This window comes from Pimephales promelas, chromosome 23, assembly GCF_988280905.1.
Source record: "Pimephales promelas chromosome 23, fPimPro1.hap1.1, whole genome shotgun sequence".
In the NCBI taxonomy this organism is placed as follows: Eukaryota; Metazoa; Chordata; class Actinopteri; order Cypriniformes; family Leuciscidae; genus Pimephales; species Pimephales promelas.
The window spans coordinates 20,998,158-21,021,400 of NC_142791.1; the positions used below are offsets into that span (position 1 = coordinate 20,998,158).

The 23,243-nt window shown below is 38.3% G+C and overlaps 1 protein-coding gene across 1 annotated transcript; it reads right to left on the reverse strand.

Annotated features, from left to right (window-relative positions):
* Window positions 1–7,678: 7,678 nt before the first annotated feature.
* On the reverse strand, window positions 7,679–16,481 carry npffr1l1 (neuropeptide FF receptor 1 like 1). The gene is made up of 4 exons (XM_089126396.1): window positions 16,392–16,481; window positions 15,686–15,967; window positions 15,454–15,553; window positions 7,679–8,726 (listed from the first exon to the last, which is right to left on the reverse strand). The coding sequence occupies exons 2-4, from the start codon at window positions 15,960–15,962 to the stop codon at window positions 7,916–7,918; spliced, it is 1,188 nt and encodes a 395-aa protein (XP_088982522.1). The 5' UTR covers window positions 15,963–15,967; window positions 16,392–16,481; the 3' UTR covers window positions 7,679–7,915.
* Window positions 16,482–23,243: the final 6,762 nt, after the last annotated feature.

Genomic DNA, 23,243 nt, shown 5'->3' on the forward strand with positions numbered 1-23,243 from the left:
AGGGGCTGCGTTTACAGACTTTTTGAACTCCTTTGGGGTCAAACAAAATGTCAGTGGTCCCACTCATCGTCTAAATCATACACTAGATTTAATTATATCATATGGAACCAATCCAACTGATATAGATATTACACCGCAAAGCGATGACATCACTGATCATTACATCGTGACCTGCATATTACATACTGCTGAAATATTTCATGTTGCGCCACGTTATAGACCAGGCAGAACAATCCTTCCAACCAATATAGATAGATTCTCAAATAGCTTACCTGATCTATCTAAGCTGCTAAATGAACCCAAACAAACAGATGAATTAGAAGAAATGACTAGCAGTTTAAGCACCATTTTCACTAGTACATTAGATATTGTTGCACCAATTAGATTAAAAAAGGTTAGAGAGAAAACTAAAGCACCCTGGTACAACAGTGCTACGCATGCTATCAAGAGAGAAACACGTAAGTTAGAGCGTAAATGGAAACAAACTAATTTAGAGGTCTTTAGAATCGCGTGGAAAGACAGCATGTCACGTTATAAAAAGACACTAAAAACAGCCAGGGCTGAGCATCTCCGCAAACTAATAGAAAATAATCCAAGGTTTTTATTTAACACCGTGGCTAGACTAACAAATAAACAGACATCACCAGAGCAAAATATACCGTTACAGTTTAGTAGTAATGATTTTATGAATTACTTCAATGAGAAAATAGAAAGCATCCGAAACACAATTATAAATGTACACTCCTCTATGGTGTTTTATGATTCAGCTTCAATTATGGCCCCTCCAGAACAACTAAACCGCTTTACAACGATATGACAGGAAGAGCTAAATAAACTTATCATTGCATCTAAACCAACAACATGTTTATTAGATCCAATACCCACTAAACTACTGAAATAACTATTACCTGTAGTGGAAGAGCCTCTCCTCAATATTATTAACTCGTCTTTATCTTTAGGTCATGTTCCAAAAATATTCAAGCTGGCAGTAATAAAACCTCTCATTAAGAAACCACAATTAGATCCAAATAACTTAGCAAATTACAGACCCATTTCAAATCTTCCATTTATGTCCAAAATACTAGAAAAAGTTGTGTCCACTCAATTGTGCTCTTTTTTGCAAGAAAATGATATCTATGAAAAATTCCAGTCAGGATTCAGACCGCATCATAGTACAGAAACTGTACTATGATTCAGACCACATCATAGTACAGACGGCTGTATCTTAATACTAATTCTAGTTGATCTTAGCGCTGCGTTCGACACTATAGATCATAAAATACTCTTGGATCGACTACAAAACTACACTGGTGTTCAGGGACAGGCATTAAGCTGGTTTAGATCGTATTTATCGGACCGTTCTCATTTTGTCCGTTTAAATGGGGAAAAATCAAAGATAACGTCTGTAGACTATGGAGTACCGCAAGGATCGGTTTTAGGCCCTCTGCTATTCTCAATATATATGCTGCCACTTGGTAATATTATAAGAAAACACGGAATTAATTTCCACTGTTATGCTGACGACACTCAATTATATATTTCATCACAACCAGATGAAAACACTAACTCATCTAAATTGACAGAGTGTCTCAAAGATATAAAATGCTGGATGACGCGTAATTTCCTGCTATTAAATTCAGATAAAACTGAGGTATTACTTATTGGTCCAAAAAACTACTCACAAAACCTCTCACAATACAACTTTAGGTAACACTTTATTTTACGACCAGCAAACAACTGGGTAAGTACACAGAAATTACGGTGTACGTTTCTGTAATTATAGTGTACTTCCATGTAAGTATAAGGGAACAATATGTTAAGTTTGGGGTAATAAAGGGGTAACAAGCAGATATACAACCTGCAAATAACTTCGTAAGTACACAGAAATTACGATGTACGTTTCTGTAATTATAGTGTACTTCCGTGTAGGTATAAGGGAACAATATGTTAAGTTTGGGGTAATAAGGGGGTAACAAGCAGATATACAAGCAAATTATTTAATTAGTTAAAAAATAACAGGTACCTATTCTTTTAATATATTCCAGGCAAAAAATGTACGTCTGTTGTTAATAAAATGTATCACATTATTGGCTAAATATGTTCTTGTGCAATGTTACAGGGTAATTTTGACATCTGTGGGTTGAAAATTAAACACACACATATATATATATGATAAAAATCAAATTTATTGGCTTTTCTTACTAGATTACTTAATGCTAAATCAAAATAATTATTTTCTGTTATGATTTTAATTTAAACTGTACCTTGTGATAATTAGTACTTACTAGGGGTGGGCGATATAGCCTAAAAATTATATCACGATATTTCAAGAATATTTGCGATAATGATATTTATCACGATATAGAAAAAATATATATGAAACAATGTTTTATTGGTGATTGCAGCTGGCTGGCAGCAGCATTAGTGCAAAAAAAAGTATAACATAACTCCTTATCATTTTATTTTAACAATAACTACAGTAATACATTAACAATATTAACAATAACTTCAGAAGCCTGAACAATATTGTCACCTAATAAAATTTACCTAAACTTTGAAGTACAAAAAATTTAAACAGACAGCGGCAATCCAAACAAACCTTCAAAATGTAACAGTTGCCTTGCATCTTTTTTGGATTAGCATCAAATGAGGTATACAATACCTAATTTATACAATAATTGCATAAAATCTAAAAATCTTAGGGAAAAAACATTTAGTGTGGAATAAATAAGAGACAATTGTAACACTAAATCTGGTAAAACGTTACACATTGCTCTTTGCATTGTACATTCATGAAAAACAAGGTAACAAAAATCAAAAGGATTAATTATTATATCCTAGTCTACTATAAAATTGAGACATGTTTAAAATGTATAGCACAGCTGTTTAATGAGGCAGCAACATATGATCAATAGGACAGAACAAAGGCTATTAATAATCTTTCATTGCGCAAAAGCGCTTATGCGCATCCCGAGCGCTGAATGATGCGCTTGAAGCAACACGGAGTCACAGCGCGCACGCGCAGCGCGTCGAGTACTCCGCACTGAACAGTTCAAAGCACAAAGGATAAAATACTGATGCGTAGCATCGTCGTGTATAATATACAGTATCTAGCTATGCAATCGTTTATTGAGTCCTTTCTTTTAACAGTTTTACATTTCAGTTACTGTGCGCGTGATGAACAATAGTGCTCTGACTCTAGTGACAGACACCCGGCCGGTAGAAAGTAACATGATGATTTAATTACAGCAATAAAGTCCAGCAAGATAAAGTTGTTTTATGCGAAACCATAGACCTTTTATTTACAGATTAAATATAATAATAGTAACATTGAATCATCTTAGAAAGAGTTTAATCGTGTTGACTGTTGTACCCGAACTGCGGAAACTCTGAAGGAAGATTAGGCGAATGCAAAATGTACGCTAGTAGGGAAGTGGTGAAACGAGTTTTCATGCATATTTGACAAAAAAAAAAATTGTGTTGTTGGAGATCTGACCTCTTGTACTCAAACAACTTCCATACTATTGAAGTAGCTCCCTTTTTAGGAACTAAATCTTGATCTGATCCGGAGGCTGACATGCTGCTGTGTTGTTGTGCGCGCGCTAAGTAACGTAAATACGCCATACGTCATCATATCATCAATATCGCGATATGACAATTTTTTATCATGTAAAATTTTATACCGGTATTATTGTGGACGGTATGATATGGCACAGCCCTAGTACTTACCTTATCCCATTGAATTGCAATGACACTTAAACGTCAGGGCAAATATACTCTGTAATTAAAACTTTTTTTGTTGTTGTTTTATTTTCTTGATTACAGTACCGTTCTCTGTAATTACAGTGCAAATAGTGTTGTTTCGTATTGCTACATAGTAAGTAGCGTTTGTTACCCCCTTGTTCTGTGTATTTACAGGGTAAGTGTAACCATTGCGGGCTGTAAATTAAAGTGGTGCTTGTTACCCCCTTGTTCTGCGTAGTTACAGGGTAAGTGTAACTCCTGCGGGCTGTAAATTAAAGTAGTGCTTGTTACCCCCTTTTTACCCCAAACTTACATATTGTTCCCTTATACCTACACGGAAGTACACTATATTTACAGAAACGTACATCGTAATTTCACTGTACTTACGAAGTTATTTGCAGGTTGTATATCTGCTTGTTACCCCTTTATTACCCCAAACTTAACATATTGTTCCCTTATACTTACACGGAAGTACACTATAATTACAGAAACGTACACCGTAATTTCTGTGTACTTACCCAGTTGTTTACGGGTCGTAAAATAAAGTGTTACCCAACTTTAATATAGACGGATGTCCTGTTACTTTATCCACTACAGTAAAAGACCTGGGTGTTATAATAGACCACAACTTGTCTTTCGAAAATCATATTTCATGTGTTACAAGAACAGCTTTTTTCCACCTTAGAAACATTGCTAAGCTACGTAACATGCTATCTGTTTCTGATGCAGAAAAGTTAGTTCATGCATTCATGACCTCGAGACTAGACTACTGTAATGCTTTATGCCGGTTGCCCTGCATCGTCAATAAACAAGCTACAGTTAGTACAAAATGCAGCTGCTAGAGTTCTTACTAGGTCAAGAAAATATGATCATATAACACCGATTTTATCATCTCTACACTGGTTACCTATTAAGTTCCGTATCAACTACAAAATACTACTACTGACCTATAAAGCCCTAAATGGTTTAGCTCCTATGTACTTAACGGACCTTCTTTCGCCCTACAATCCGCCGCGTTCCTTAAGATCACTAAATTCAAGGCTTCTGGTAATTCCTAGGATATCTAAGTCCACTAAAGGAGGGAGGGCGTTCTCGCATTTAGCTCCAAAACTCTGGAATAGCCTTCCCGATACGGTCCAAGGCTCTGACTCGCTGACACAGTTTAAAACTAGATTAAAGACGCATCTCTTTAGTCAAGCATTCACATAATGCTTACCTTTTAGTCCTCTGTTATGCCATACGGAACCGTTTGCCACTGAAATGCATTTCCGCGACAGTGGGGCTCGACAGCCTTAGTCAAACGGGTTGGCGCGTATGGTTGGGTTGCGGTGAGTTTGTGAGTGCTAATTATCTCCCTAAATGTAAATGCTAATTATCTCCCATCTGCCTTTCTGCTGTTATCTCGGGACGCTTGTCCCGAGAAAAATGGCGTTCGTCAGGTTCAGTTTTGTATCCAGCCTCTCACAGGGATTTCGGATGCCCCAACGCCTGTGATGAGAAGACCAGCGCCTGTGAAGAGACAACTCAACGCCGGCGATATGTTATGGCGCCGTTTTATATATAAACAATATTTATATTTAATATTTATATATAAACAATATGAATGTAAGCCAGAGCAGAACTGTCCCCCGACTGAGCCTGGGTTCTCCCAAGGTTTTTTCTCCATCCAATCTGAGTTTTGGTTCCTTGCCACTGTCGCCTTGCTTTTGGCTTGCTTAGTCGAGGTTATTTAGTATTTAATATTTAACAATATTATTGATCTGTGTTGTACTACTTTCATGTTATCACTGTGAAGCTGCTTTGATACAATCTGTATTGTGAAAAGCGCTATATAAATAAATGTGACTTGGCTTGACTTGACTTAATCCTTCTCCCTACACTGCCGCCAATAGGTTTGGAATAGTTATGATGGTGCTCCACGGCGTATTTATGCGGGTCTGTGAACAATGTTGTTTTTGAAAACAGAGAGGGGGAAAATATTCGCTAAATACCCAGCTTTGTGTAAACGTGGCCTAAAACGGGAAAAACAAAGACCTAAAACTGAGAAGTTTAGAAACGCTGCAGCTCCGTTTTGCGTTTTGAATCTCCGGAGGGCATTTTAGTGTAGATGGGACAAAATGGAGGAGTTTACAAACGATGACGCAGAGGCTCACACTCGGCTCTATGATTGGGTGTCATCAGTTATGACGTACCCCTCCCCGATTCGTCTACCACAGTGCCGTTCTGGTCTACCACCGTTTACACTGGTGCACGCATGCCCAGTGTTGGTGAATAGTCACGTGCTCCGCGTTTTCAGTCGTTTTAATGTGGACGCAGATCAATTATAATCTGCGACCAGGGGTGTGTTTCCCATACAACGACGTAGTTCACTGTTTCACTACCATAGTACGATGCATCGTTGTAAAAATCAACTAGCTAGACACGACTGTTTCCCGAAATCCACTGTCACAAAGTATCGTTCAACTACGTTGGTTTCGCAGGTGGTGGAGTAATTACTACTTTTAATGAAACTGTTTGAGATCCAATTAATGCTAGATTTGTTTTATATAAATTACAGACATGTCATCTGAGGACTATTTCTAATTGTTCTCAGTTGTTCTGCTTTATTACCAGACTCAATATTTGGCTCGCTCTTACATAGTAGAGCACGTTCACACATGCGCACTCTTCAAAAACGTTACTTCAAATCTTTTGAAAAACTAAAAGACATAAATTACATTTGTATGTATTCTAAATAAAAGGCACCGGTTGTCACCTGACTGTCAGTTTGCTTATTTTGCTCAATATAAGGATTTATTACCTTCAAATGTTATGCAATAAACGATGCCTCTAACCACAGGTCGAGAGCTGTCGTTCAAACCACCCAACTTTGTGATGCTGTTTGCGAATGTCCGTTGGAATGATGGTTTCGGGAAACACCGACTCGTTAAACTATACAGATAACGACGGAACTTGCGACCATAGTTGGCTAACGATGCTTTCGGGAAACGCACCCCTGATCTATAACTGAATGTTCACCCCAGGACACTGTGTGAATGATTAATTGTCTTGTGTACTATTATGCCTTTGATACTACAGTATGTATTTTATGATAGAACCAACGGTCAATGTAACCCCACCTGTATCATGTCTCCTATTTAATTAATCATCGTTTAATGACTCACACTTTAGTGTACATCACCTTCTCTTAGAATGCAGTGTGTGTTTGTTATATAAATGGAGTATAAATGGACACAAACGGCAAGGCCTTTGTCTAACCACATTTAAGATAGAGTCATAAATCCTCCCAACAGAGGAATTTCCCACTTGGAATTATTTCCCCTTTCTTATTGGTTTAGCCAACCCTGAAAGGTGGGACCTTTCTCAGGCTTTAAATCTCTACACAAGCCCTTCGCTCTCTTGGCCTTCTCGGTACGTTTGGAGTGCTGTGCTGTCCTGTCCTGTGTAGCCTCAGCAGGCCCTTGGGCAGCTGGCCTTGACTCACAACCAGCCATGTGCTCATGGAGAGAGAGAACTTTCAACCAGAACAGAGTCAAACTAACCATGCAAGTTCATCATATCTTCTTCATCCAACAGAGAAGATAAACGGTTGCAACTTCAACTGTTGACACTCACGGAACCATCAAAACCCTTTCTCAGGAACTTCACAAAATGCTTTCACTGCAAAGGCCATGCAAGTATATATTTAATGAGATGCACATATGTATTTGTTCTGTTTCACGTGCTGTATTTGCTAAGAAATAATTATTTTTTCTGTGGCCATGAAAAATACCCTTAATGAATAATCAAAAGAGTTTGTTGGACGAAGTGATTAATTGATTGTAATAATTAGATACAATTAATTTAGCTACATCAAGTTAGTCCAATTAACTGACCCAAATATTCATAATTAATCATAACAAGTAATGATTTATTTATTATTAATATTCCCCTTTGAGCTACCTCGTTACACAGCCATTCAAAAGTAGTTGTAGTGCGAGCAACTACACTTGTAGTTGCACTACAAGTAGTTGTAGTGCAAAAGTAGTGCGAGCAACATACAAAAAGGTTGAAAAGTTCAGAATCACATGTTTGGGGAATGATTATCTATGAAGCAAACTGAGCAATTTGAGTCATTGAGAAGAATGGCAATGCAACAGCTTTCTCCTGGGATATAGAACTCCTTAATCCTTCACTCCATCCAGGCTCCTATAACTCTGTGGGAGGCTGTAATTCCATTCATGTTCTCAAGGAGAATTTCCTGAATACCATTAGCCGCCGCTTGAGGCATCACAGCAAAGCAGCAATCTTTCCGCCGGTTGGTCACACCTTGGCTCTCATTGGATACTTTGTTAGGGGGCGGGAGAGCAAAGTGCGTGCGACACATCTCCAACCCAAAAGAGTTGCAGGAGCCGCAGGCCATGACGGCCTGGAATCCTCTCCGGAAGTTCTCGTTGAAGAAGCCGTAGATGATCGGATTAACCCCACTGTTGAAGAACGCCAGCCAATGAGCTACAGGAAAAAGATAGCTGCTCAAGAAGTCAATCTGTTGGCGGTCCAGATCCTGATAGTCCGTAAGAAGCATCAAAGTCCAAAGCGGCAGCCAGGACACCATGAAGAGAACGGCAACCATGATGAGCATCTTGATGACTTTCATCCTCCTCCTGGAGCGAGCTCGATTCTCACGTAGGTTGTTGGAGAGTTTGCCAGAGATGCAGCCATACATGATGCTTATAAGACCAAGCGGGGCCAGATAAACATGGATGAAAATTACTGTGGTGTAAACTCGTCGCATGTCGGCTCTTGGCCAGTCCTCGAAACACACAAACAGTGGGTAGATTTGGTTGTCCTGCACCATGTAGATGTCATCCAAGTGAATGACGGTCAGGGTTGCAGCAGAAGGAAAAATGATGGCAAAAGCAAGCAGCCAAATGAAGATGATGGCGAAGAGCGCAGTGACTGGCCTCAGGCGGTGATGGAAAGGGTAAACAATCCCGGAAAACCTGTAGAAACACATGTGTAATGCTTTAGTACTCAGTTAGAAACAGGGCCAATATCATTAAGTTAAGCTAGTAATTAAAAAAAAATATTCTGCTGATATTTTAGACATCTCATGCTTGATGCTGTTGCTTGTGCACCTGATTAATAAACTGTAACTGTACTGCAGTTACTGTAGTTTTACCCATTGATAGACACTGTAGTTCCTTGAAAATGAATTCCAGCACAGCGCTACAACAACCATAATGAACTGACAATAGATAATGCTTTACAATAAATTAAGTTTTATTAACTAAGTTCAGGAGGAGCATGTTCAGACAATTAACACGATTGGACAGCAATCAGCAATCAATGATAAGAGGGTACATATAAGCTGTGTCTGAAACCGCTCACTCGTTCACTCATTCACTAATCCCTATATAGTGTATGGCATTTGAGTGCACTATATCTGCAAGGAGTGAAGGAGATGAAGTGAGTGAATTCGGACGCTGACGTTTACACTGTGCGTCGGAGAGTTGGAGCTGTCGCAGAAAAGGCTTCGTCACGCGTACTGATAAAACTCCTTTTATCTTACATTACCTAGTTTATAAAATAAAATTAACAACAATAACAATCATAATGACTTTATTTTGTAATTATACCTCCGTGCCAGCTTTGTAGTTTCATCGACTGAAATTGTACATTAACTCTCACGTTCACAGATGACGTGTCGTCGAGCGCCCTCCGGCGACCGTTATTATGTTCAAAACGACGATTAACGGATATTTTTCAAATCCTCCACTGGATGTAATGTAATCTCTGGTTTAAACTTGCTCGCGCCGAACTTTCATGCGCGCTCAGTTCTCTCTGCATTGGATTGTGGGAAATAGGGCTTCAGCAAGTGTACATCGAATGTACACTCGAATTCAGAGAGGATTGTGGGTAAAAGTAGTGAATGAATGTAGGGAATGATGTCGTTCACTCAGAATTCAGACACCACTACAAAATGGCCGACACCCGATATAGTGCACTATTTAGTGGATAGGGAGCGATTTCAGACACAGCTATAGACTCAGCAGTCTTACCTTGATCCATTGACAGTTTGCAGCATTTGGCCATGTCTGAATCTAGCTCTTCCGATTTCGATAAAAAATCTTTCGTCCTTCAGAATTAGGAATCTTTGCCGCAACCTGGTATTATCTCGTGGGCATCAGGCCAAACAAACGGGTCCTCGCCACCGCGGGCGAAACATCGCAATGTACTTCCACGCATTTCTTTAAACCGGACCATTCAATAATTCCTGCCATAGAGAAATGGACAAGGCAATGCTGCCCTCTTAACGCAAAGAAACGGATCTTCCTCCAGCGTCAGGCCGCCGCAACAGGCCGTAAATTAAGCCACGCTGCAGATTCAGTCCCGGCTGATCCACACTCTCAACATCTGCCGGGTCAACTCTGTGAGTGCTTAGCTCAAATCTTTTATGTCCCCGATTGAACTTTGCATCGCTTCAATTGTTGAATGACGAGCAAGTTATGCTATCTGGATACTAATTGTCATCGGAGGATCACACGTTTTAAATAGTTTCTGTTGAAATGATTTGCGTTCCTTAAACGCGATGCTTCCTTATGGCGTAAACTCAAATGTAAACAGTAGGACTGATTCCCAGTCAAAAGAATCGATTCCTCGATTCCGAGGCGTTAGGAATTGAGAGTCGATTCCAAAGGTTGGAATTGATTCCATTAAGGGGAATCGACGACTCCTTTAAGATTTTTAACACAAACCTCGGCCTGTAACCGATTTCATTTGTCAACACAATCACGTCAACTGTAAATAAATAAAGTTCAGACTAATTCAAACCCACAGCTTCACCATTTGGTCTACTGATTAAGAACGAACAAATCGGCAGAGAAAGTGAGCCTTAGAAATGACAAATAAATAAATAAAATGAGAAAATAAGGAGGCTTTTACACTGGGCTCGTTTGCTGCGGTCCAAGCGTGTTTGTTCCCGACGCCCCCGTGTGGGTCTGGTTTCACACTCAACTTGATTCTATTGAACCCTGGTGCATTTGCGTGCATCTTACATCATCGCAAACATGCACGGCGCATGATAGAAAGCAGAACGTGGGTAAATATTGTGTTTTATTTATTTATTTATTTTCATTAATTTGCTGCTATTATGTGCAGTTGAGAGAACAATACAGGTTTATTGTGCCTGTGTCATATAAAGTGGACTTCTGCTGCTTGCAAACGGACTCTTAAGGAGACAGTGGATTTTAAATATGTTGCTCTGATTCCACGCACAATGCTCGAATACACTGCAGGCTCACTCTCGTGCGTATCCAAGGTAATTCCTCAACACTCTCATCCCTTACTTATTTAACTGAATACATCACAATAAGCTAAAACGCATGTGCAGGATACTTTACTTCCTGAACAAGTGCGCACCCGAGTCTGTGCTGCTTTCACATTCATGCGAACCGCGGCATGGTTCGGGAGCAACCGAACTCGGACCACCTCCTCCAGGTACCCCAGTGCGCACCCGGGTCCCATGACGGCATTCTCATTAGCGATTTTTCATGCGAACCGGGCCCCGTTACGGACTTAACTGCCAGGGTGAAAGCTCCCTAAGCCATTTTCAAACGTTAATAAAGAAGAGCATAATCCTGCAAAGATTTAATCTCCCCTCATTTTCGCATCTTTGATTACGCTTAAGAAGATGATCATCGGCCCGCCAGGCCCCAATCTACTTCCCCCTTCGCTCGGCTTCACACCACAGCTCAATTTGCACAGGTACGTTTCTCCACTGCCACAGCAGTGATGTCTCCTCTGCTCCCACAGGAGCTCTGTTTCTCTGGCTAATTTTCTACACTGCCACAGCAGTGATGTCTACTCTGCTCCCACTGGAGCTCTGTTTCTCTGGCTAATTGTCTACACTGCCACAGCAGTGATGTCTACTCTGCTCCCATAGGAGCTCTCTTTCTCTGGCTAATTTTCTCCACTGCCCCAGCAGTGAAGTCTACTCTGCTCCCACTGAAACTCTGTTTCCTCTGGCTTATTTTCTACACTGCCACAGCAGTGACATCTCCTCTGCTCCCACTGGAGCTCTGTTTCTCTGGCAAATTCTCTACACTGCCCCAGCAGTGACGTCTCCTCTGCTCCCACAGGAGCTCTCTTTCTCTGGCTAATTTTCTACACTGCCCCAGCAGTGACGTCTCCTCTGCTCCCACTGGAGCTCTCTTTCTCTGGCTAATTTTCTACACTGCCACAGCAGTGATGTCTACTCTGCTCCCACTGGAGCTCTGTTTCTCTGGCTAATTTTTGACACTGCCACGGCAGTAACGTCTCCTCTGCTCCCACAGGGGCTCTGTTTCACTGGCTTATTTTCTACTCTGCCACAGCAGTGATGTCTACTCTGCTCCCACTGGAGCTCTGTTTCTCTGGCTTATTTCTACACTGCCACAGCAGTGATGTCTCCTCTGCTCCCACAGGAGCTCCTTTTCTCTGGCTAATTTTCTACACTGCCACAGCAGCGACGTCTCCGCTGCTCCCGCAGGACCTCTGTTTCTCTGGCTTATTTAACAGTGATGTTTTCTCTCCAGTACATCACTATTCAGAATTATTATTCCTGCTAAAACCCCTAATTGATTATTTTCTCTGTCCAGCGAGCATTGCTCTCCAAGTGGATGTTGCATGCATCAAAAAGTTATCCTCCAAACAGTATCTCCCAGGACCCTTCAATCCTACGTTACTGCTTGGAGATAACGTAAAGAAAGAAAACGATAAAAAATGTCTCTTATAACTTGCCTTTTCCTGATTTTTCTCTTTTCAATCAAATCTTTTATCTCCTACCTTAATATCATTAAGAGCCTAAAAATTGGGTCCATTGAAGGTTATCTGAGTGGCATCCAGTTTTTCCATAAACTGATGTACGGCACTCCTTCTGTGGAGATAAACAATTCACAAACCCTGATTAAAGGGATTCAAAGATCCCAGCCCACCCGCTCCGATGCCAGACAACCCATAACACTGGACATTCTCATCAAATGTATTCAGGCTTTCCATATGGGCTACCAGCCCCTCAATTCCGCTCACACACTCGATGCCATGTTTAAACTAGCCTTTTTCGTTTTCTTAGACACTCAGAAACCGCCATTGTGAGCAGAGTGAGTGCTTTTCCAGTGGAGCACTCACATTTTTCTCTTTCATCCAGCGAGCAGTTGGTCACACAGCGGATGCAGTGTGAGAAAATCTCCTGGGCAAGCACTCATTTTTTCCTCTTTTCAGGTTTCCTCTTTCTGTCCAGCAAACATTGGTCTCACAGCGGACGGAGTGAGAGCTTTCCCAGTAGAGCACTTACATTTTCTCTTTCATCCAGCGAGCAGTTGGTCTCACAGCGGACGGAGTACGAGAAAATCTCCTGGACAAGCACTCATTTTTCTCTTTTCAGTCTTCCTATTCAGTCTCTATTACCAGCAGCCATATCACCCTGTAGCCCAAGACTGGTTGCCCACTGAAGCTAAGCAGGGCTGAGCCTGGTTAGTACCTGGATGGGAGACCTTCTGAGAAAGCCAGGTTTCTGCTGGAAGAGGTGTTAGTGAGGCCAGCAGGGGGTGCTCACCCTGTGGTCTGTTTGGGTCCTAACGCCCCAGTATAGTAATGGGGATACTATACTGTCAAAGAGCACCGTCCTTCGGATGAGACGTTAAACCGAGGTCCTGACTCTCTGTAGTCATTAAAAATCCGAAAGAGTAGGGGTGTAACCCCGGCATCCTGGCCAAATTTGCCCAGTGGCCTCTGTCCATCATGGCCTCCTAATCATCCCCATTTATACCAATTGGCTTCATCACTGTCTCCTCTCCACCAGTAAGCTGGTGTGTGGTGAGCGTTCTGGCGCACTATGGCTGCCGTCGCATCATCCAGGTGGATGCTGCACACTGGTGGTGGTTGAGGAGATTCCCCCCTCTATGTGAAGCGCTTTGAGTGTCCAGAAAGGCGCTATATAAATGTGATGAATTATTATTATTATTCCTCTTTCCATCCAGTGAGCATTGGTTTCACAGTGGACGTAGTGAGAGCTTTCCCAGTAGAGCACTTATATTTTCTCTTTCATCCAGCGAGCAGTTGATCTCACAGCGGATGCAGTGTGAGAAAATCTCCTAGGCAAGTACTAATTTTTTCCACTTTTCAGTTTTCCTTTTTCCATCCAGCGAGCATCGGTCTCACAGCGGACAGAGTGAGAGCTTTCCCGTTAGAGCACTTAAATTTTTTCTTTCATCCAGCGAGCAGTTGGTCTCACAGTCTCACAGTGTGAGAATCTCCTGGGAAAGCACTCATTTTTCCACTTTTCAGTTTTCCTCTTTCTATCCAGCGAACATTTGTCTCACAGCGGATGAAGCGAGAAAGTTCCCGGTAGAGCACTCACGTTTTCTCTTTCACTTCAGTGAGCATTTGGTCTTACAGCGGATGCAGCGTGAAAACCTCCTGGACAAGTACACTACAACCGCACCTCATTCGCAGTCAAGAAGGGCCGTCAGTCCAGGCAGTGAGCCACCATCACGGGCCTCCCTGAACAAGCATCCAGGCCCCTTCTCGAGATGCCAGCCCGCCAATCTAGGCACTCTTTTGGGGTTTTTTAGTCCGGCCGCTGTCCTCTGCTCTTTAGCCTTTTGGGGGGAGTACTCTGGGTTCGGGCAGAATTCCGATCTCGGAGCCCTCCCTCCGGACAGCACGCCAAATACGCATTGAATCTTACTCACTCAAATTTATATGTAAGTGTGAACTCGTGAAATTAAGTTTTATTAACTAAGTTCGGGAGGAGCACGTTCAGATAATTAACACGAGTGGACAGCAATCAGCAATCAATGATAAGAGGGTACATATAGACTCAGCAGTCTTACCTCGATCCATTGACAGTTTGCAGCATCCCTCCTCCACCCCTTCTCCACACTCCTAGTTCTCCACACTCCTCTTTCTAAAAATCCTGCCAAATACGCATTGAATCTTACTCACTCAAAATTATATGTAAGTGTGAACTCGTGAAACTCTGTATATGGCAATTTATCTCTTCATCTGTTCAATACAAATGTTTTGCAACACTACAAATCCCTCAGCTCTCGCCATCTCCGAAAAGCAGCTTTGTGTCAAATTTCTCACTTAATAACTAACCTGTCACTCCTCATGGCCACACACACAAGTATCCGAAGTAACTTTTCTCTATTCACGGATTTGACGAGACACGCACAGAAGCGAGTGAGGAACGCATGTATCTACTATGCAGGTAAATTGCATTAAATTAGTTTAATAACACAGCGAGATTAAAATGACCAAATAATGCTTTTTGAGGTTGGCAATTTCCAGCAGCAGTGTTTTGTAGTCCCTGAGTGTACTAGTTGTAAATGATACCCTAAAAGAACCACAGCCCTTCTCATCTCTCTGGCACAAAAGCTTATTTATTGCACTACTTTACCAAGAATAATTTTCTAATGAAACTGTTAAATTACTATGGCCAGTTTCACAGACAATGCTTAGCTTAAGCCATAATTAGGCTTTAGTTTAATTATGACATCTAAGTAGCTTTTATAAACATGCCTTAGAAATACACATTAATCGTGTGCTTATTAAGACAAAACAATGGCACTGACATATTTTAAGATATATCAGTGCAAGTTACTTTTAGTTAAAACAGCTCAATAATGCATTTTAGTCTTGGAGTAGGCTTGTGCCTTTTCTTTATGTGCAATTACAAATCATTACCTATCAACTGCTATGGCAACCAAGGTGAAGACAGAAGCAGACACTGACATGCCCTGGACCAGGTTGCTCACAGTGCAGGTGACCTGGCCAAAAGGCCAACCTGTCGAGAAATCAAGGACAGGATTGTTAAAAATTGATACTGAAATGAAAAGCATGATATTGAATATGATGATCACATTCATGAAGATGATATTGATAATTATGGCAATGATGATGAAGATGACCCACGGACCTGAGATGAGATTGTCAATCAGTGTGGTGGGCACACAAAACACGCCGACCAGCAGATCACTAATGGCCAAGTTTAGGATGAAGAGATTAGTGACTGAACGCATGTGTCGGTTCCTGATGATCACCAGGCAGACAAGCCCGTTCCCCACGACACAGAGGAGCAGCACCAGCAGGTATGAGAGGATGTAGCTGACCGCCATCCCTACCGAGTGGATGTAATACGGCAGGAGCGTGAAGTTGTCCGAAGTCAGGTTGTCAGCAGAGAGGTTCAGGGTCATTTTGTCTATTTTGGATTTTGTTAAGAGAAATTACAATTCATTCTGATAAGAAATTCATATTGGTTTGATCAATACTGCAACAACAACAAAAAAATAAATAAAAAAAAATAAAACTGTCCACAATTTATTGATGATGAGGTCTGTAAATGATCAAAATGTTTCAATCACAACACAAATATTAATATTTGTTTAGGTTTAAATAATTGAATAACAAATTCTTAAAACAATATAGTAAATAATTTGTTTGTTGTGCATACGTGTTATTCAAAGAATAAACACCAGACTTTAATAAGCTCAGCATCTATAGCCACAGAGTATGACCATTTCAATTTCGTATTTTAAAAGTTTTAATGACAACAAAAAAGTCTTACAACATAGCATATCATAAGAAAAGATTACATCAGTCGAAAAGCGAATAGGACTGCTCACCTGTTGCGTGTGTGTGCCTGTGTTAAATGCACTCGTGTGATAAGCAGGTTGCTGTGTGCTGTGTTGTGTGTTCTGGCTGCAATGCGCAACTCTCACTTCATCGTAAAGCGCAGTGAACTGGAAACATGCGCGCGACGTGACAGTAGATTCCACTAGTGCGGTGACAGCTGGATGTCAAGCGAGTGTCGTCATCGATCATAATAGTTTTAATCACGTAACACGAAAATGTAATAAAACGTACAGGGATAGTTGACGTGACGTGGCTTTTTCACCGTCACAGAAGATAAAAAATAATTTATTTCACATTTTCATCATTTAGAATACTGTAAATGGTTAAGCATTTTCTTGTTTTACATGAATTTATTGTTTTAATACCAGAGTTACTTTTTATTTTTTACAACTTTGAGCCAAATCTCAAAATCGTCCTATGTTGTGACGGGAGGCAATTTTTTTTCAGAAATATTACCTTTAATAAAGAAAGAAAATAATGTTTAAAAATCTTAATGGGCACTCCTGGCATAATTGTGCAAGTGTCTATTTCACTAAGTGGCCAATCATTTTCCTATACATACATTTCTAAATGTATGGGATTTTCATAAAGTTTGTCACAGAAAAAAATGTCCTTTGGTGTTACGCAATAACCTGATATTATGTTGGGCAATATCATGGACAACTACATTTAGTAGAAAGACCCCATTCAAGGTCATGTGACTGAAGACCCCTATGAAGCCCATGAGCAGTGCACATAGTAATTATTTCTCTCAGAATTGGTCAAATATTTAACTATGTTTTCAGACCACTGAAGTTGTTAAGTTTTTTTGCCCTTTGGTGTGATGCCCCTAAATATATTTTTTTAATTTAAATTTGTATTTTTAACAGCAGGACTATGTAATATTATGCAAATGTATCATGCCAATTGCTAATGACTGTTCAGCTAGCATTACCATAGTTATTAACATGCCACAAAAAGCTCAAATGTCCTTTGGTGTGACAGGAAATGTCCTTCGGTGTGACACTTTGGCCTGTAACACCATAGGACACAGATGTCACACAATAGGACAAGACCTAACTAGAAAAATTGCATTTCCTGCGGAATATGCGTGTGAATGCTTCAAAAGCTGAACTGAAATGCTTAAAAAAAAATATATTGCAGTTCAAACAACAGCAAAACAGAGCAAAAAAGAAAAAAAAGCTTAATTCAAATGCATTTAATAAGCTGAAATGCAAAACAAGATCCAAAAAATTGTAGAAAACTACAAGTTTACTTAGAGAGGTAAAGAGAGGTAGAGATGTAGACACAGAGGTAAAGAAATATAGGGGTAGAGAAAGAGACAGAGGTAGAGAAGTAAAGGAGTACAAAAAAGAAAGGTAGAGAAAGACAGGGGGTAGGTAGATAGAAAGAAAGAAATAAAGAAAGAAAGAAAGAAAGAAAGAAAGAAAGATTAGGTAGAAAGAAAGAAAGAAAGAAAAGAATTAGTTAGAAAGAAAAATGGATTTAAAAGAAAGAAAGAAAGAAAGGATTAGTGAGAAAGAAAGGATTAGTGAGAGAGAAAAAGAAAGGATTAGTTAGTTAGAAAGAAAGAAAGAAAGAAATATGGATTAGAAAGAAAGAAAGAATTAGTTAGAAAGAAAGATGGATTTGAAAGAAAGAAAGAAAGAAAGAAAGAAAGAAAGAAAGAAAGAATTAGTGAGAAAGAAAGGATTAGTTAGTTAGAAAGAAAGATGGATTTGATAGATAGATAGATAGATAGATAGATCGATAGATAGATAGATAGATAGATAGATAGATGGATGGATTATTAGAAAGAAAGAAAGAAAGAAAGAAAGAAAGAAAGAAAGAAAGAAAGAAAGAAAGAAAGAAAGAAAGATGGATTAGGTAGAAAGAAAGAAAGAAAGAAAGAAAGAAAGAAAGAAAGATGAATTAGGTAGAAAGAAAGAAAGAAAGAAAGAAAGAAAGAAAGAAAGAAAGAAAGAAAGAAAGAAAGAAAGAAGGATTAGGTAGAAAGGAAGAAAGAAAGATGGATTAGGTAGAAAGAAAGAAAGATAGAAAGATAGATAGATAGATAGATAGATAGATAGATAGATAGATAGATAGATAGATAGATAGATAGATAGATAGATTATTCAAAATAAAGAAAAAGAAAGAAAGAAAGAAAGAAAGATAAAAAGAAAAAAAGAAAGAAAGATTAGTTAGAAAGAAATATGGATTTGAAAGAAAGAAAGAAAGGATTAGTAAGAAAGAAATATGAATTTGAAAGAAAGAAAGAAAGAAAGAAAGAAAGAAAGAAAGAAAGAAAGAAAGAAAGAAAGATTAGGTAGAAAGAAAGAAAGAAAGAAAGAAAGAAAGAAAGAAAGATAGATAGATAGATAGATAGATAGATAGATAGATAGATAGATAGATAGATAGATAGATAGATAGATAGATAGATTATTAGAAATAAAGAAAAAAGAAAGAAAGAAAGAAAAATAGATGATAGATAGATGAAAGAAAGAAAGAAAGAAAGCAATGATTAGTAAGAAAGAAATATGAATTTAAAAGAAAGAAAGAAAGAATTAGTTAGAAAGAAAGATGGATTTGAAAGGATGAAAAAAGAAAGAAAGGATTAGTTAGAAATAAAGAAAGGATTAGTTAGAAAGAAAGAAGGAAAGATATATTGGTTACAAAGAAAGACAGATAGTATAGTTAGAAAGAAAGAAAAGATTATTTAGAAAGATAGTATAGTTAGAAAGAAAGATAGATTATCTAGAAAGAAAGAAAGATAGATTAGTTAGAAATATAGATGGATTAGTTAGATAGATAGATAGATAGATAGATTGATAGATAGATAGATAGATAGATAGATAGATAGATAGATAGATAGATAGATAGATAGATAGATAGATACACAGATAGATACATACATAGTCTATACATAGATAGATAGATCATTTGGACACAGAAAGTCAAATAGTTAAGACAGGCAGATGGATAGAAGAGGATAAAAGGAAGAGTAGAAAGGAGAAGAGATTATGAAAGGAGGGTAGAATAGGAGGACAGGAGGAGTAGAGGATTGGAGGAGGAGAAGAGGAGGGAAGAGAGAGGGAGAACAGGAGAAGTAGAGGCATAAATGCAACAAAAACTTGTAGTATCCTTCAGAAAAGAGCTGAGTGACTGTCCACCAATCAGAACACAGGACCAGTTATGTGTGTCTCCCTTTGATCTTTGCTAATCAGCATCACCTGTGCAATCAGCTTTCCTATTTAGACAGAGGCCAAAATTGCTGATACTTGGCCTCGAACAAACCTCAATAGAGACACAACTATAGGTTGTATTGGCGAAATGACCTGACCGTGAGCGAGACAAGGCCTTTGTGAACGATGTGATGTATTTTTTTTGTGGATAGAGTTAAAAAAAGGGACCACTTTGGCAAGTTTGGCAAAACTGGTTTGTATTGCTCTGATCACAAAAGTTTGACCTGAATTTATAATTGCTGCCAATGGAGGAATGTCTGTCACTCTTGTCCTTTGGAAGGACACAGTGAAAAAACTATAAGTCCCAGGGATTTACTAAACACATGAGAGGAACCACAACAAAAATACCTACGTTTCAAGTATAATTTTATGCCCAAAGAGTGAAAATTGTGGCCAGGCCAGCGATTTAAAAATTATTTTTTAGCATTAGGTTTCAAGCTGGCTCACTCTAGCACGTGCTCTAGCTCTGAACAGTCTCTCTCATTCACTCCCATTATAATTTCAGAAACGGGTTGAAAAACATCATGAGACTAAAGTAGAGATTGTGAAAAAAGTATAATAGATATCAAAAAGTTGAATACAACTTTAATAGCTTACAAATTTCTCACCATTTTAAAGTTTAAATGACAGAAATAGCTGAAAGTATGCAGAAGTTGTAGGCTTTGAAAGCAGAAGGAGCATAAAACAGAATTGGAAGAATTCTCCATTGACTTCCATGTTAAAAAATATGCACAAAAAGTTTAATAATTTAAAAATTATAAAGGTTATAAAAAAGAAAAGTAATAGCACACATGTCCTTGAAAAGCTGCACATTTTGATACTTGAATGGTTTTTGTAGCACAAAGTAGAGAGGAGAAGAAAGCGACCGAAAAACGTACGGAAGAATACGGAATAATAATAATAAGAAGAAAGATTTGGATTTCAAGAGTGTGAATGCTTGAAGCATTCACACTAACTAGAAAAATTGCATTTCCTGCGGAATATGCGTGTGAATGCTTCAAAAGCTTAACTTAAATGCTTAAACAAATGCAAAATATTGCAGTTCAAACAACAGCAAAACAGAGCAAAAAAGAAAAAAAGCTTAATTCAAATGCATTTAATAAGCTGAAATGCAAAACAAGATCCAAAAAATTGTAGAAAACTAGAAGTTTACTTAGAGAGGTAAAGAGAGGTAGAGATGTAGACACAGAGGTAAAGAAATATAGGGGTAGAGAAAGAGACAGAGGTAGAGAAGTAAAGGAGTACATAAAGAAAGGTAGAGAAAGACAGGGGGTAGATAGATAGATAGATAGATAGATAGATAGATAGATAGATAGATAGATAGATAGATAGATAGATAGATAGATAGATTATTAGAAAGAAAGAAAGGATTAGTTAGAAAGAAAGATGGATTTGAAAGAATGAAAGAAAGAAAGAAAGGATTAGTGAGAAAGAAAGAAAGGATTAGTGAGAGAGAAAGAAAGAAAGGATTAGTTAGTTAGAAAGAAAGATGGATAGAAAGAAAGAAAGAAAGAATTAGTTAGAAAGAAAGATGGATTTGAAAGAAAGAAAGAAAGAATTAGTGAGAAAGATAGGATTAGTTAGTTAGAAAGAAAGATGGATTAGATAGATAGATAGATAGATAGATAGATAGATAGATAGATAGATAGATAGATAGATAGATAGATAGATAGATAGATTATCTATAGATTAGTTATAAAGACAGAAAGATAGATTAGTTATAAAGAGAGAAAGAAAGAAAGAAAGAAAGAAAGAAAGAAAGAAAGAAAGAAAGAAAGAAAGAAAGAAAGAAAGAAAGAAAGAAAGAAGGATTAGAAAGAAAGAAAGAATTAGTTAGAAAAAAAGATGGATTTGAAAGAAAGAAAGAAAGAAAGAAAGAAAGAATTAGTTAGAAAGAAAGGTGGATTTGATAGATAGATAGATAGATAGATAGATAGATAGATAGATAAGTTATAAAGAAATAAAGACAGATTAGTTATAAAGAAAGAGAGATTAGTTATAAAGAAAGAAAGAAAGAAAGAAAGAAAGAAAGAAAGAAAGAAAGAAAGAAAGAAAGAAAAAAGATAGATTATTTAGAAAGAAAGATAGATTAATTAGAAAGAAAGAAAGAAAGAAAGAAAGAAAGAAAGAAAGAAAGAAAGAAAGAAAGAAAGGAAGGAAGGAAGGAAGAAAGGAAGGATTAGTTAGAAAGGAAGATGGATTTGTTAAAAAGAAAGATGGATTTGTTAGAAAGAAAGAAAGAAAAAAAGAAAGAAAGAAAGAAAGAAAGAAAGATATATATATATATATATATATATATATATATAGTTAGAAAGAAAGAATGAAAGATAGATTAATTAAAAAGAAAGATGCTATAGTTAGAAAGATAGATAGATCATTTAGAAAGAAAGAAAGAAAGAAAGAAAGAAAGATAGATAGAGTATTTAACAAGAAAGATAGATTAGATAGATAGGGTGCTGTAACTGGTTGCTATGGTGTCTGTGTGAAAGTGACAGTTGGGATTTGAATTTTTGAAAATTCCCCAATGTTAAGTCAATGGTGCAATCAGCTTTCCTATTTAGACAGAGGCTAAAATCGCTGATACTTGGCCTCGAACAAACCTTCCTAGAGACAAAACTATAAGTTGTATCGGCGAAATGACCTGACCGTGAGCGAGACAAGGCCTTTGTGAACGATGTGATGTATTTTTTGTGTGGATAGAGTTGAAAAAAGGGACCACTTTGGCAAGTTAAAAAACTGGTTCGTAATGCTCTGATCACAAAAGTTTGACCTGAATTTATAATTGCTGCCAATGGAGGATTGTCTGTCACTCTTGTGCTTTGGAAGGACACAGAGAAAAAACTATAAGTCCCAGGGATTTACTAAACACATGAGAGGAACCACAACAAAAATACCTACGTTTCAAGTATAATTTCATGCCCAAAGAGTGAAAATTGTGGCCAGGCCAGCGATTTAAAAATGTTTTTTTAGCATTAGTTTTCAAGCTGGCACACTCTAGCTTATGACATCACGTGCTCTAGCTCTGAACAGTCTCTCTCATTCACTCCCATTATAATTTCAGAAACGGCTTGAAAAACATCATGAGACTAAAGTAGAGATTGTGAAAAAAGTATAATAGATATCAAAAAGTTGAATACAACTTTAATAGCTGACAAATTTCTCAACATTTTAAAGTTTAAATGACAGAAATAGCTGAAAGTATGCAGAAGTAGTAGGCTTTGAAAGCAGAAGGAGCATAAAGCAGAATTTGAAGAATTCTCCATTGACTTCCATGTTAAAAAATATGCACAAAAAGTTTAATAATTTAAAAAGTATAAAGGTTATAAAAAAGAAAAGTAATAGCACACATGTCCTTGAAAAGCTGCACATTTTGATACTTGAATGGTTTTTGTAGCACAAAGTAGAGAGGAGAAGAAAGCGACCGAAAAACGAACGGAAGAATACGGAATAATAACTAGAAAAATTGCATTTCCTGCGGAATGGGCTATATGCACGCATAAGTTCCGCATTTGACGTAAGGATGCTCGTCCATTTCCGGTTGTGTAGATTAAAGCGGAGGAAAACCGGAGAAAACGGGATTATGGCAGAGTCTTCAATATTTACTGTCCTCCCGTCTTTGAA

What these genes read in the sequence shown, in the direction of transcription:
- npffr1l1 (XM_089126396.1), bottom strand. Translation starts at nt 15,962, where the DNA reads ATGACCCTGAACCTCTCTGCTGACAACCTGACTTCGGACAACTTCACG. An exon ending in GATTGACAATCTCATCTCAG is followed by an intron (nt 15,554 to 15,685) that starts GTCCGTGGGTCA and finishes ATTTCTCGACAG; the next exon opens with GTTGGCCTTTTGGCCAGGTC. An exon ending in GTTGCCATAGCAGTTGATAG is followed by an intron (nt 8,727 to 15,453) that starts GTAATGATTTGT and finishes GTGTTTCTACAG; the next exon opens with GTTTTCCGGGATTGTTTACC.